The sequence below is a fragment of the Dipteris shenzhenensis genome, chromosome 17 (assembly GCF_047967505.1).
Source record: "Dipteris shenzhenensis isolate YYH24624 ecotype China chromosome 17, Dip_SZ_1.0, whole genome shotgun sequence".
NCBI classification, from domain to species: domain Eukaryota; kingdom Viridiplantae; phylum Streptophyta; class Polypodiopsida; order Gleicheniales; family Dipteridaceae; genus Dipteris; species Dipteris shenzhenensis.
In genome coordinates this window covers 29,186,661-29,203,434 of record NC_141612.1, presented here as the reverse complement: position 1 = coordinate 29,203,434, position 16,774 = coordinate 29,186,661, and the positions used below count along the sequence as shown (strand labels likewise).

Sequence of the window (16,774 nt, the reverse complement as noted above, 5' to 3'; positions counted from 1 at the left end):
AGGCGAGGCAGAGGGAGGGAGGGAGGCGAGCGAGGGAGGGAGCCACATAGAGGGACAAAGAGAGGGAGGGAGGGAGGCAGATGGTTGTTGGCAGCATATCACGGCTGATGTAGGACAAGAAGATCAAATGGGAGCGGCTTCAGGGGCAAGAAACCAGTGACAAATTTATGCACCCTTCCAAAGCCTTTCTTAGAACTGCCTTTTTTGAGCTCAACATTCAAGAGTACAATTTGGAAAACCTTCGCAACCCCTTCTTTTTTCAATTATTCTCTATTGTGAAATTCTTACTTGGTTATCACGAATACCAGCAGCCCTGGAAGGTCGAACCAGCAGCATCTCCAGAATAAGCTTCCATAAATGCCAACCCTCCGTCAACCCCGCAAACCTACTCCTTCGTGCCCCTGCCAAATTCACAAAACCGTTTGCATGCTCTTTGTAATCCACGAAAAGCTCTGCTTGCAACCATGACATCTTAAAGAAGACAGATCTGGGGGCACAACAACACGATATATTTTGCCAGGGTAGTGGTGTTCGAAGTACTCTTATAGTGGTCTCGTGTTTGTTGCTAACGTCCTAGGAATCCCATGAATCATAATATGCATCACTCCCACCACTGCAACCATGAACAAAAAATGGCCCCATAATAAGGAAGAACCCTTTTCTACATGTATAATTGTGGCCCGTTGCATGGGAGGGAGGCACGTGGGAGGGAGGCGAGGCGAGCGAGGGAGGGAGGGAGGGAGGCGAGGTGAGGAAGGCAGAGCGAGGGAGGGAGGGAGGGAGGGAGGGAGGCAGAGCGAGAGGGAAGGAGCGAGGGAGCAAGGCGAGGGAGGGAGGCTGCACGTGGGAGGGAGGCAGGCGAGGCGAGCGAGGGAGGGAGGGAGCGAGGGAGGGAGGCAGAGCGAGGGAGGGAGGGAGGCAGAGTGAGAGGGAAGGAGCGAGGGAGCGAGGCGAGGGAGGGATGCTGCACACGGGAGGGAGGCGAGGCGAGCGAGCGAGGGGGGGAGGCGAGGGGGGGAGGCGAGGCGAGGGAGGCAGAGCGAGGGAGGGAGAAAAAGTCAGAGGGAAGGAGCGAGGGAGCGAGGCGCGGGAGGGAGGCAACACGCGGGAGGGAGACGAGGTGAGCGAGGGACGGAGGGAGCGAGGGACGGAGGCGAGGTGACGGAGGTAGAGCGAGGGAGAGCGAGGGAGGAAGGGAGATAATTAAACTCATGAAAATGAAAGGCCCCTAGACCCCTTTCGTCGACGAAAGGGGTCTATTGGCCTTTCATTTTCATGAGTTTAATTAAGAAAATGAAAGGCCAATAGACCCCTTTTGTCGACGAAAGGGGTCTATTGGCTTTTATATTTCTTAAGGGCTTTGGCTTTTATATTTCTTAAGGGCCTTGGCTTTTGTATTTCTTAAGGGCTTAAAAGGCCAATAGACCCCATTCGTCAACGAAAGGGGTCTATTGGCCTTTATATTTCTTAAGGGCTTATGAGTTTATTTAAGAAAATGAAAGGCCAATAGACCCCTTTCGTCGACGAAAGAGGTCTATTGGCTTTTATATTTCTTAAGGGCTTTGGCTTTTATATTTCTTAAGGGCTTAAAAGGCCAATAGACCCCTTTCGTCGACGAAAAGCGTCTATTGGCATTTCTTAAGGGCTTTGGCTTTTATATTTCTTAAGGGCTTAAAAGGCCAATAGACCCCTTTCGTCGACGAAAGGGGTCTATTGGCTTTTATATTTCTTAAGGGCTTAAGGGCTCTCATGAAAATGAAAGGCCAATAGACCCCTTTTGTCGACGAAAGGGGTCTATTGGCCTTTCATTTTCTTAATAGGGGTCTATTGGCCTTTCATTTTCTTAATAGGGGTCCTATTAAGAAAATGAAAGGCCAATAGACCCCTTTCGTCGACAAAAGGGGTCTATTGGCCTTTCATTTTCATGAGGGCTCTTTATTAGCTAGCACTCCTTACCACACATGACGGGACGGCATACAATCAATGCGTTTATTTTATTCACCATGACGGGACGACATACTGACTATAGAAATGCTACCGCACTATGATGTTAATAGGAACCATGACTTATAATGATTATCATACGAATTCGATTGCTCATGAGAATGCAGCAATGATGAGTGATCATTTAATTAAACATCATTATTGTGTGAGGTTGATAATTTTTCATAATTGTTTTTGAAAATTACTGATCAACCATTTCTTGTTCACCACAATTATAATTTATATCTATCTATCAACTTTAAAATACTTATATCAAATTGTCGGAATGAATATGTAGCAATTATGAAATGTCATTGCTAGCGAGAATGGCTTGCAATAACTCCCATACGTGTCAAAGAAAGGTTGGGGATTAAAAGGTCTAAGAGTCCATGGTATTATAGTATTGTTGTTAACAAATGATGGCTAAAATTTACATCATGGTTCAGTACCATTGTCACACTTGTGCCGACTGTCACAAGACCTGTCTTACAAAGTTGTGAGTATAAACAATGGGCAATGTGTGCAAAGCATTTGTGAGCAACTTTTCTTGCGGCAAACTCTTGTTTCAAATGAGTTTTTGAAACGAACACTCTGCTCTTGATCTCACCCTTTAGACTTCATCTCATTGAGTTACACAGCTTAACCATTCCGTTCTTATGGAATCTGTCACAATTCAGAATGAGGATAGATCTTTGCATATGTTTGTTCGCACTTCCGTAGGTAGAGGAGTGTTGTCAGAGATGGTGCTTGCTAGCCATTTTCAATTCACACTTGGGTCCATATCTATCCATCAGCACTTTGGTGATAATGGGTCTGATTTGACAATGGAGCTGCAATACGAAGTCCATGACGATGGATACAAAATGTTTCACCTTGATGCGCAGTTTGGTGATATTTTCACCGTGAAGGGAGAAAGATTCAAGCTTGATGACAATGAACTTCAGAAGACTCTAGTGCACGAAAACAAAAAAGATTTCTACTCTGTTTGCAACAAAAATGATGAGGCAAGGAAACATGATTCAGCTAGCAACATTGAGAATGACAAACAACATAGTGTCATTGAGATTATTATGCAACTACCTATAAAGAACAGATTGCGTGAGGCCTATGAGAAGGTTGAAATGCACGTCACTATGGATGAGTTGCCTTCTACTTATGATGGTAATGTTTTTTTTGAGTTACCAGCTACTTCGGTAAAACATCGCACAAAAGGTACGCAGTCAAAATTTGATGGTCATGTTTGGAGTGATCCTATTGCAACAAATATAGTATTTCCTGGTGTGGTTCATAGAAAGGAATGTGGAGGTCACCTCCGTTGTATAAATGCAACTTGTGGTTATAAAACAAGAATTGGGATAGAGAATGAGACATTGTATAACTTGTGGCTAGATGGAATTTTATACTTGAAAAGACATTGTAGATATAATTATTTCCAAAGTGTAGTGTTTCCTGGACAATTGCAACATAGTTCATTCAGCAGGTGTCATGTATTTAAAATGTCTACCCAAGGTTCTAGTTCAGGGGTTGATTTGGTAAATAAAATGAGACCTGGAGGAGAACTAGGTCATTGTTGGGTGTTGTTTGACTTTGTGAAGCGAATGAAAGATTGGACTACCATGGCTTGCCATGTGTATAATCCTTTTATCCAAGAGTTGCAAACAATTGCAACTTGTGGCTTCAAGGTGGAAGATACTGACGCACAAATTCTATTTTGGGATACTCTCAACAAAGTAATGGTTTCAGAAGGGTTTGACAATGCAGATTTCAAAGGGTTCATGGCAGATGAGGCCCAAGCCAACTGGAGAGCTGTACGTGCCACTTTCAATGGTGGCCCTGACAATATAATGGAAGGGAAAGAGCGTTCTTGCCTTTTCCATTGGGAGCAAAGTCTTCATTCCCATGCAAAGGCATGTATAAAAGTTGGCAGCCAAGAGGAATTTAAAATCCGATGTAGACGCTGGAAAGATGCCTCTACAGAGCAAGCTGCAGAAGTCGAAATGAGAAGCCTAAGGGCATGGTGGAATGCAGGCCATGCAAGTGATTCAGACTTGCCACGGCTTGAAACTTGGTTTGCATGGTGGCATGCTAGGATTTCCCATTGGGGCCACTACATTATAGAGGTTGGTTTTGTATTTCTCTTGAATTTTTTAAAATCATGTTAATAATGTAATTTTGCCATTACAATATCTCTGCAATGCTTGGTTTGCAGAGTATGTTAGATAACGAGAAGTACTTGATACCTCGAACAAATCTAGCAGAGTCTATTCATGGTAGTTGGAGGGCTAGATTGAACCATGTCAAATATGTTGGTCTCTACAATGCCTCTATTAGTGACCTCTCAAATGCAATTATACAAAGCTCTAGATACACATCTTTTTTGAAGGGCCAGTTCATCGGAAGTGGACCAAGTGTAGAGACCTTAAAAAAAAGATCTTTAAAATCTCGGATTGACATTAGTGCCAAAACAGTTGTTGATCTAACAAGCGATGTTGCAAAGGAAATGGGTGTTGCATCTGAAGTATGTTTTAATGATGGAGATAACAAGACTGTGCGAAGGAAAAGGCCAAAGTCAATGCCTTCAAATATATGTGAGGATGATAGTCACCGCCCTGAGTATAGTTATGCAAATAAGAAAAGATACTCCATGTCTCCAAAATCTAGTACTAAATTTGCAACAGAGAGTTTTGAGGATGATGATTCCAAGAGTGTACAAGAATATGAAGTGCATGATGCAAATTGGGCATTACGAAGAGTTCCTGTAACAAGCCAAGTCCGTTGCCAGGCTTGGCTTGGACAAGGAGAAAAATGTAATAAGCTTGTCAATATAAAGGATCGTGAAAATCGACGTGGAGTTGTTGCACCATCATTCTTTGGGAGGATTCAAACACCAATTGGAGTGCGCTCCCAAATGATTTGGTTTTGTGGAAATGATGTAACCCACACGTAGAAGCCATCAACTAGCATTACAGGTATTCCAGGACCATCACTAGGAAGGTGGAAGGTTCAATCAGGAACATCCTTGACAAGTGTAGAGAATGCTAGGTTAATAAGCTCGGGGTTTGTCGTATTAGGAGTGTCAACTCTGATGGTGGGTGCAAGTTGTGCTTCACCAATTCAAGCCCATGATGAAACAATAGTATTGCATGAAGATCGACCTCGGCGTCGAGATGGCAAAGCAATCAGATGGCAAAACAAAATCTCCAAAGAAATGGAAGATAGAATTCAGAGGTCATTGGTCATGAAATGCATTGTTAAGGACGCAACAGTCATGAAGGCCATGGAGCATGCTGAGTTCATTGTTTCTACAGAAGGATCAATGCAAAAAGGTATTGAATACAAGGTTGATATTTCTCCATTTCCTTCTTGCAATTGTGAAGACTTCATTGGACGATCATGCAAATTGGATGCCTATATTCTATGCAAACATATTTATTACATCTTCCTTTCATACCTTGGATTGGATAGTAGAAATAATATGTTTGTTCACCAAGCCACCCTGAGTAAAAAAGAGATATTCCAGGCATTGTCCCGCATGCCTTGAGGTTTAGTTTTTGGAGACTGTACTTTCATGATGGTCAACAGAAAATGGAAGGGCTATTATAATAATCCTTTTTCCATGAGGATTTTGAACCACAAAAATAGTATTTTTTTGAAGACTGAACCTTCATGATGTTGAATACAAAATGAAAAGATATCTATAATAATCCTTTTTTCCATGAAGATTTTGAACCACAAGAACAATGTTTTTGGAGCCTTTTGCATTTCTCCTTGTGTAAATTTTTGGTTTGTTTCTCCACTTGTTGGTAATTGTGGCAGGACACTTTGTAGGAAACTTATTTGAAATAACATGAACTCAACACAACTAGTAGCAAAATACCAAACTATGAGTGTAAAATATTGACTTAAAATTTGGCAATATTTGTTACATTTTCTTTTATACCTTGGATTGGATATAAGAAATCCTTTTTTCCATAAGTAATTTGAACCACAAGGATAGTGTGCTAATTATTCTCCACTTAATAATTGTGGTAGGACATTTTGAAGGATGATTTTACATCACAAAAGTTTGAACATGTCTTCTATGTGATAAATCATGTCTTCATTTTCATTTGCATAGGTTGAAAACTTATTTGAAGATTTATTTTTTGGTTATTGGTTGTTGTGGTTTATTAGTTTACAAGGATAACCACTTCTTTTATTGAGCAATATGGACCCTTCATTTACAAAACGGTTTCATAATCATGGCCTCATTTCATGAACTTCAAGAGTTAGAAAACTTGTTTAGTCAGAAATGAGGATATCCATTTCTTTTCTTAAGCAATACGACCCCTTTCTTTACAAAAGGGGTCCATACACTTGGATTACATTCTGATCCAATTTGCTCAAATGCTCAAATGGTTTTGCTCAAAAATTAGAAATCCCTGTGGGAAACCAAGGCAAACAGCCTCATTAAAGAGCTTTGCTAAGATCGAGTGGAGGATGTTAATCTTATATGCAATGAATTCAGTGCATAGCTTCTCATGATCTTTTGCTTGGACGTAATGAAGCTTCATCATAGCGTCCTTAACACCCCCCTTACTGAAGAGTGTACAGGAAGTAGGACGAGGTATGTGTGAAAGGTCAGGAGTAGGTTGATCCAGGATGTCATACGACGTGCGTGCATAGTCATACCAAAGTTTAGTATTGGTGATAGGTGAAGGGGACCGTCTTTCTAGAAATCTCCGTCAAAAGTCTTTGGAGTTGTTATTAAACAAAGTGTTTCCTCCTTGTTTCCGCGGATAAACTCATGTTTCTTCCTACGAACCAATTGTCGATGGTACGCGCGTATTGTGTTAGGCTCGGTTGAAAGATTATGTTTGGTTTCATAGTATACTGGGCACATGAAAAAGAATTGATCTTCCAACTCGATCTCTTGTCGGTCATGTAGAGTATAGATGCGATCCCTCTAGGTATGCCTTCAGCCTACTAGGCCTCGCGGGGCCTATGAGACAAAATACAATCAAAGAATATGTTATACAAAGATCATCTAGGACCAACTATCTAAGTGGACTGAAGGTGATTGTCCTAGTCACTTGGTTATCAGGCGATGACATGGTCACCGGGATGACACAAGTCACATGGAGGTGACGCAGTCACAAGGATGACATGGGTCATGGAGAGGACATGGTCACCAAGATGGCATAGTCACATGAAGACATGGTCATCCGGAGGACATATCACCCAAGTACATGGCCATACATCAAGGGTCTTCATGTCACGTAGTCGACCTCTGCCAACCTTGTGGGGGAAGAGGGAGCACTCAGGAAGGGATAAGGAGACACCAAAAGTGGTGGAGCAAAAGCTACTCCACTATCATATATGAGTATACATGGGCACTGTACAAGTGGGTGGGCACACTGCCCTTTACCCCAACAACCTCCCACTTAAAGGCAGTGTGCCTTTAAGGGAGGATAGTACACATATAATACAATCAGCCATAAGCTGAAAAACAAGATGACCAGACCGTCATCCTATGCCCATCAGCACTTTACAATGTGCAAAGTGCATAGAGGATAATCTGCTAGCAGACATCAGGTTTGCAGGATAGAAAATGACAAGCTGTAGATGCCTGTCAACCAAGATCTCATGCTAGATCTCACTGGGAGAGTGAACTCTCACCACCACGTGCTCCTGTGCTAAGTCCATAGCACCTAAACTGTCACTGTGCAAAGAAAATGTCTCTGTACCACCTGTGACCATAAGCACATGCCCTACAATAGACCTCTGCTGTCCATAAGGAACCATATGGCAAGTAACCTCAGAAGGATAGCAACCTCCTGAATACTGAGACCATAATCTGTCTCACTGCGCATCACATCTTGAGCTCTCATAACGGTATCAAACCTATGAAGCCAAGCTCAAGGGGATTGCTTCTGGCCATGGAGGCACTTACAAAGCAAACATATCAATGATTCCTGCCCATGCGCAATATGACCCAAGTCAATAACTACAGAAACCACATCTGTCCTGGCATAACCAGCCAATGGATCATACCAGGCATCATTAGCCAAGGTATCCTCCTCACCATGCATAGCCTCATCCTCATCTGCAAGAGGCACTCTGCATCCTGGGAGTAAACTGTAACTGTCCATAGAAGATGCATCAACAATCTCCATAGGAGTATAAACCTGTGGAATACTCGAGACATCTGACCATCTCTAACCAAAATCAGGAAGTAATCGTTGCTGTCCCAACTTTATAACCTGCTCACCGTGGGAAAAACCTCCCACTCCAAGGGATATGGGCTGCCCCTGCATAGAATTCGGAGGTATTAGTGCACTTACACCCTCCTGGAACACCACTCTCCTGCTATCCACAGTCCTGGGCTGTCCAAACATAGCATCCTCTCTGAAATAGACATTATGGCTGCGTATCAACTCTCTAGTTGAAGAATCCCATAATCTGTAGTCCCTACTGGACTCACTGTATCCAAGGAAGATACACCTCCTCGATTGGGAACCATGAGCATAAGCCTCGTAGCCAAACACATGTAAATGCTCATAACATGGTGCCCTGCTTGTCAAGAAGTCAAATGGCACTCTACCATTCAGAGATCTCCTGGGTGACCTGTTAAGCAAGTATGCAGCCGTCTTACATGCCTCAGCCCAATATCATTCAGTAAGACCTGCATATTGTAGCATGCTACCAATCCTGTCCAATAGAATCCGATTTATGCATTCTGCCAAGGCATCGTGAGCAGAAAGATGAGGAGTGGTCAACACCCTCCTGATACCAAGTGTATCACATAGATGCTGAAATCTAGAAGAGGTAAACTCTGCATCACCATCAGTCATCAAGCTCAAAGGCTTCTTTCCTGACTGATTTTCAGCATTACCCAAGAAGCGCTGAAATGTATCATATACATCATGCTTTTGCCGAATCGGATATACCCATATGTACTTTGTAGCAGCATCAATAAATGCCACAAAGTAAGAGGCGCCACCCAGTGAAACGGTAGGCATAGGCCCACAAACTGCACTATGAACCAACCTGCAATGGCTCAACATACCTCTCACTGGCTATCTTCCTCACAAAAGAGGATCCTGACTGCTGATCATCATCACAGTCATGACATAAAATTTGAGAGACATCCATAACAGGAATGTATCTCAATGTTGTAAGGGCTTCCATACCTGCAGTAGACATATGTCCAAGTCTGGCATACCATAAACTAACTGATGGCTGCTTACTAATCATAAGCATCTTATCTTGGACACCTGATACATGCAATGCATAAGAGAATCCAACCCGTGATCCCCTAGCCATAACCAGATTGCCTTTAGCAATCTTCCATGCATGATCACCCAAAGAGACATGATAACCTGCCTCAACCAACTGTCCAGTACTGATCTTGCTCGTAGCAAGTCCTGGTATATGTCCTTTGTAGAACAAGAATAGAGCCACTAGGCATAACAAGGTGGATATCCCCATAACCATAGACATCCATAGAATGATCAATGCCCATCAAACCACTCTCCACAATGCATTCCTGATATGCATTGAACCATGACCTATGAGGGGTCATATGACTTTAAGCACATGGATCTAACATCCAATCACCGAGAATGGGTACATCAGTGGCCAAGAAAGAGGTGTCAGACATAGACAAAAGAATGCCTTCATCACTGCTACTGTCAGTGGAAACCCTGGCATCCACGCCTTGAAGCTCAACATGCTTCTTCTCCTTCTTCCTGTCATTCTTAACCTTGCTCTTCTTCTTGTATTTTCTCAGCCATTTTCAGCAATATTTTTTCATGTGGCCATACTTTCCACAATAGAAACATCTAACACAAGTCCGAGAGCTAGACTTGCTCTTGGAATTCCCCCTTGAACATGACCTGTTTCTACCAATTGATCTACCTCTGGAGTGCATATCAAGGCTATATTTCAGCCCATCAGGACATTTCAACCCATCATGCTGTAACATAACACTATCATGGTCATACATCCGGCATATACGAGTATAGAACTCATATGCATGGCAGTCTACACCCTGTACACCATCTTGTACCTGCAAGTAGACTGACTTCGAGAGTGATGACTGAATGATAGAGCATGCTTGCTCATCCATGTCATCCCAATCACTCTGTTTAATGCTATTAGGCTTGGCACCTTTGCATTGAATGGGCTTATGCTGCCTCTTCTGCACTAACACATCATAAATCTGCTCTTTCCAATACTGAAAGTTTGATCCATCCAACCTCTCAATATCAAAGAGGGCACTACCAGCTGTAGATGCCATATCTGTGGCACAATAGCTCACAACCAAAGAGCAGTATAGTGCAATAGGCAACCCAAATGACCAAAAAATAGTGTTTTCCAGACCAATCAGGTCTCTAAGTAAACTGGCTGATCCAATGCTCAAAAGCACTCAGCCATAAAGAGGCATAAACAAGAATATATGCAGCCCGCCAATGCCTGGCAATCCAGGTAAGAAATGCACTGAACCAAATGAGCAATTCCTACTCAACCAATGGCAATAGGAGCCCAGCTCAACTATCCATAAACATTAGTGCGGCATCCACCAATGCAAATCCATAATGCATCGAAATGGCATTTACTGCATCACCAATGCATCACCTTAAGCGCGCAATCCTTTGGCAACAAAATCAAGCATTCACCACTTGCCAAATGTGCCGAAGTGACTTGCCAAAATGCCAATAATGCCCTTGGACTGAAGTGAGATCCTAATCACTTTTTGTAATTTACTGTTGTGCAAGAGAAATCACATCCACTTAACACTTTGTCCTTGTTTTTGAACGATGATATCTTTTCACCAAAAGACCGGATTCCAAAGCTGCAAACAGCAAAGTTGTAGCTAGTAGAAAGATCTACAACTTGTTAGTTGACCTCAAGAGCCAAATCCTTGTGGATTCTCAGATATTCTCACCTGAAAAACAGCTTCCTGCCCATTGGTCACAAATAGACAGTAGACTGCAACTTTTTGTGGTTTTGCAGAGGCTGTAACTCCTGCAGCTTATACCGGATCAACTTGCTTCCAAAAGCAAAGTTGTAGTATGTTTTGTGAACTACAAAGTTCCAGTTCGGCACAAAGTGCAATTCCGCACCAGGAAAGAGATATTCAGTCCTGAAAATGACTGTTTTGTCATAAAAACAGCAACAGCAGCTTCCTTGAATGTTTGCTGCCCTTTACAGCACTCATCTGCTCCGGCAAAAAACAGCCCCAAAAATGGTCAAAATACATCCAGCAGATCACCCCGTATGTCAACTGCAACACCAGCAAAATGGCAAGTACAATGCCCAACCAAATCAGCCCCAAGAATGCTCACATATCAGCAATAAAATAGCCCAAAAGCACTGGCAAAACAGCCCCGAAATGTGCTCCAAACAACGCTAATCTGACAAGATCTCAATACATCACCGTACCACTGTATGTATCCAACATAGGCAAATAACCATGCATCCAACGAACTGTCAATGCATCTCAACCAGGCATGTACCACTGTCAAAGATATACAGTCTGCAAAATGGCTGTCTGCACACTGATCATCGAATTGTCCCTATTTTGGATAGTAAATAACTCTGTACTGTAAACTTGGATGACCGAGCTGTCAACAAAGAAAACGTAGCCCTTCCAAAGTTCTCCGACTCCTCTGTTGGGCACCGAGCCTAAATCCTTATGGATTTGTAAATACTTGCTGTCGAAAATGCAGTCACTTGCTCTTGAGAGGGAGACATCTCTTGAAAGGACTTTGAGAACTATTCCCACCCAGGTAGCCCTTAAGGAATCTACAACCATCTAAGGCCTCCTTCCTTCGACAACAGCGATGTCGACTAGTGAATTGCAATTACTTCAGAGCCTCCAATGAGCATGCACCTAAGGCATCTAAGCCATGACTTCTAAGGCAGCTTCTCGACACAGAGCCCAAACGAACTACTATCTACAATGCGCATCTTTGCATACAAACCAAAAGCGACCCTACAACGTCTGTACACAATAGCTCCAATCGAGACATCGTCTATGACAACAACACACTTGAGCAACCATTTCTTTGTAATGCAATAGCAACCAACCTCAACACTGCAAGCTGCTCTTTCATAGACTGAACGGAGACACACAGCTTCACAGAGTCATCCTGTCGATTCTCTTAGTTCTTCTTGAAGCTCCCACCGGGCTGCTCCTCTCTGACCTTGTTGGCCACACTCACCAAGCTCTCACCAAGGTCTCACCAAGCTCTCCTTGGCTCTGATACCAGTTGTGGGGGAAGAGGGAGCACTCAGGAAGGGATAAGGAGACACCAAAAGTGGTGGAGCAAAAGCTACTCCAGCTTATTCCTCTATCATATATGAGTATACATGGGCACTGTACAAGTGGGTGGGCACACTGCCCTTTACCCCAACAAACCTCTCAGAGATTGATAGGTGGCACAAATGCTTGATCCGGCGGTGCCTTGTCAGATACAACGCGACTGCAGGCGGTGCACATGGAGTAGTTACGACGCACCTACTCGGCACAACCTAGCCATTGCAGAAGACATGAAGAAACGCAATGGTGGGATGGCTAAGGATGAGGGGACAGCCAATAGGAGAGAGGAAGGGGATTTCCCACTAGGGAAGACGAGGGTGAAGAGGGGATATTAGGGGTAGGGGGATTCATTCAACATTGTACGGGGATTGAGAGTCAGAGAAGGAGAGGCTAGAGCTACGAGCTTGCCTGTTGTATTTTTGCATTGCGATCTTGGATAAGTGATCTCTGCTTCAGAGAGATTGGTGTACGAGGTCCCCTTTCATTCTATGATACGTAGCTTGCTCGCATTGTACTCTTTGTCTACTGTTTTCTCCATTATCTGGCATCAATGCTCGCATCATGCTCTTTGCGTACTATTTTCTCCATATCTATCATTAGCAATGTTCTTCCTTGTCTCCTTTCATAGTTTTTCCTTTCTGTTCCGATTCACCGCACTTCGTAGCACCTCCTATGTCACCATGTGTGATCCTTGCTTTGGTGGCTGTCTATATTTTCTCACATTTATAAGGTGTGGGTATATTTCCTAAATGAGAAGTCATATGCTTTTGGAAAGTTCAAAGAATTGCAGGAGCTCCTTCTTTTTCCATTTCATGTGTTAACCCAGCTGTTAGCTTTTTAAGGTGTAATAATGAGCACAATAAAAGTATTTACTCTACAAGTGAGACTTTGATGAATAAATTGCATGGGTTCACTTGATTTTATCCAGATAGACTCTTGTCAACCGTCTTTGGAATTGCAACTTAACGAAACATTTTTAATATATCTCTCTTGTTTTGTGGATTGAAGTCAATATTTTACAATTATATTGCATGCAGGTCTGTGGAGGACCCTCTGGAGGGGAAGCTTTACTAGTTGGTTTGAAAGCTGGGTCCATTGTGAGGATTTGGATCAACAATATTTTTCCACTGTGCATCTACAGCCATGCAAGTGCTATACGATGCCTAGATCTTTCAGCAGATCAATCTAAATTGGCTGCAGTTGATGAAAGTGGAAATGTCTTTGTTTACGACATAAAGGTAATGTAAGATAGGACATTGTTTACGTTTATTTGCTCCTTTTCTTTCTCCAAAATTCTATCAGAATCTTAGCAATGTGGAAAAATTTCAACTCTCCATCACCTAAAATTGAGGTTGGATCATGCTTCTTCCTCCCTCGCCCCCCCAAAAAAAAACACCTTGCCGCCTCCTCTCTTTGGGTTCTTCCAACCTTAGCTCTTTGCTTCTTCATTTGTTACTCGTCTAATTCTATGTTTATTCGGAGTATGATTTTTCTCCGAGTTGAAACCCACGATCTTAGAGTTACGAGCCTCATCACCCAAGACCTTTGATCATGAAGGCACCAACCCAAACCACCCTTTCTCAAAGAAATGGTAAAATATATTTAGCCCAACATCCAATACCAAACATCAATCATAAAGCTACACAATGGCAACCATGAAACTAGGAATGGCATCTTGGAGTATCTCAAAACAAAAGAAATCTCAATTTTACAGAACACACAATGACAAGAATAGCCAATTGCAAAGTAATCCCATAACAGGTTGTCTATTTCTTATAAGTTGAACACATGATCTTCTAAACCCTACCCAAAATCCACAGTCATAATGAAGGTCCTCTAACCCTAGAAGCCCACATGGCTACTCGATACATTGCAAACTATGATAAAACCACCAAAAAAACTGTAAGGGTGAAACATATTTGGACAAATATCCAATACCAAACATCGAGCACAAAGCTACAGGATGACAACCTAGGAATGGTATGCTGAAGTATTGCAAATCAAAACACAGTCCCAATTTTGCACAATGCACACTATCAACTCTACCCAATTGCAAAGTAATCCCAATGCAATTCGACTATTTCTCATAACTTGGAAAAATATTCTAAAACTCCACCCAAAATATAGTGATAATGAAGGTTCGTAACCCACATAGCCCACACGGCTACTTGTTACATTGCAAACTGCAATAAAGTTGCCAAAAGAAGAAAAGAGTAAAACACTGGTAGTCCACCAAGCGGACACTCATTGTAAGCCCACATGTGATAGTGCCTCTAAGAGCTCCTGCTTTGTCAATGCAGCCTAGTGTACAAATGGATGTTTATCCAAGTCTAGCCCCAAATGTTGCAAGAATATGTAGTATAGGTGCTTGCACACCATGTAGCAATCAAGTCGTCATGCTATCCTGGAGAAATCTTCACATGTACATGAAGGAAAGACACAAATGGTGACAACGTATTGTAGGCCTTTTGATTGCGACCCTCTTGTGGACACATCAAACTCCACATGATCTCTTGCTCTAACAACATTGATATTTAGTACATCACATTCCATGATTATAGAGGAGTCTATACAATTTTGCATTTCTTTTGTTATTTTCCTTCACCAACAAACCTTTTGTCCATCTCTCAAAGCTAGTCTCCCCAACACCTCAGGCCGAACTTGTGGTTGTCGTCGAGCTTGCCATTGAGACATCAAACCATCAAACAATCACAAAACCACTAGCTTGAAGCACTTGTAGCTCATCTTTACTTAGTGATGTCCCTCTACTCATTGGCCATCTAGCAGGGGCCTGGTCCTGCAAACCCTCAATAGCCTTTGTGGGGTTCCAACAATGGTCCACACTATCTCCCCAAAACCATATCATTTGACTACGAACACTAATTGGAGTGTTTATACTTCCATAGAAGCTAGGGGTAGGGACTCCAAATGATCCAGACCTCCCTTTAAAGTCTATCAACTTGTCACACTTGCATTGCCTGTCCTCTATGTAACCGTGGCACCTTACATTACTACCAAGGTCTGTGCAACGGATCACCCACTTTGTTTGACGAGATCAAATTTCTCCACCACACATTCATTATCACTTGTAATAACTGAAAAACGAGATCCCACTCCACCTGCCAAGGAGGATCTTCGCTGAGCTTTTGTAGTTACTCTCTGAAACTCTGGGGGGCGATGTGAGTCATTGTCATGAATCGCATCTGACATGGATTTTGGCCGTTTCTTTGTGGAGGTCTTTTCATTTCCGCATGGTTTTTTAACCCTGATCTTCTCGGCCACATCATTTGTTAAGTCCATGAATTCTCGTTTGCCACTACAATGCATGGTTCTTATAGTATCTCTTCACATCAACTTCTCAACACATGGGCCCTTCCCAATGTGCTTTCCTCTCAAGTAAGATGCATGCTTTGTACTTTGCAATACTGCACTTGTCAAATCTGATATACATGCATCATATAGGGACATATACTTAACACCATTGTTTGAAGCTAGCAACTACCATGGACAGATTCTGCTAAAATAGTTCTTGGAATAAGATATCTTTCATCTTTATCCATACCCTGTAGAAGATATTTTGTAGTTAGTATCACACCATCAGAGGTAGCATCTTCTATCTTGGTTTAATGCTGCAAACATAATTCATATTGAAATATCCAATGTAAAGGGCAAGGCAATACTTACCTTAAGCATATATTCACTCAATGAGAAACCCTTGCATGCCACAGAGCCAACCATGTTTCTATCATCCTCACCCTTTCCTTTAGCACATGACCCTCATCTAGCCATGAACATAAATACCGAATTCCACCTCAGCAGTTGATTTTGAAGGAGCATTTTTCCAATGTCGGCATCTCATCTTGCATTCTCGTTGATCATGAGATGGCACACACTTCCTAGAATGCTTCTCTAGATTATCCTCCCAATGCCACAAGCAAGACCTTTCCTTTGTGTTCCATCACATTATCTAGACCACCATTGAAAATAGTCCTTACTACCCTCCAGTTGCTTGTGCTTCATCACCTAAGAAGCCCTTAAATTCTGCCATGCCATATCCTTCTCTTTCCATGACTTTATTAAGGAGAGTCCAAAAAAGCACTTGAGCATCAGGATCCTCAACTTTAAAATCACATGTAGCTATGGTTTCAAGTTCTTGAGTAAATGGATTGTAAACATGACATGCCATTGTTTCCCAATCATGAATCCTTGTCACAAAATCAAAACAAACCCAACAACCCTCACGCACCCCCCCAGGGCGCATCTTGTTCACCAAATCAACACGTGAACCTGGATCTTGGGTTGACATCTTAAACACATGACACCTATTGAAAGACGAAAAAGTTAATTGCCCTGGGAACACAAGGCTTTGGAAGTAATCATACTTGCTCTTTATCTTTAACTACAAAATTTTGTCAAAGCTAGTTTCCATGCCTCCACCATCTTGCAATGCATCCTTCTTCCACTAAGATATCCTGGAAAAAATCC

At 42.4% G+C, this 16,774-nt stretch overlaps 1 protein-coding gene across 1 annotated transcript in view; it reads left to right on the top strand.

Annotated features, from left to right (window-relative positions):
• LOC147891951 (uncharacterized) overlaps positions 1–16,774 on the top strand; it is a 205,406-nt gene that overhangs the window by 144,381 nt on the left and 44,251 nt on the right. The window contains exon 15 of the mRNA XM_087388380.1: positions 13,327–13,527. Coding sequence (XP_087244506.1) covers positions 13,327–13,527 — 201 coding nt within the window. The remainder of the gene's footprint in view (positions 1–13,326; positions 13,528–16,774) is intronic.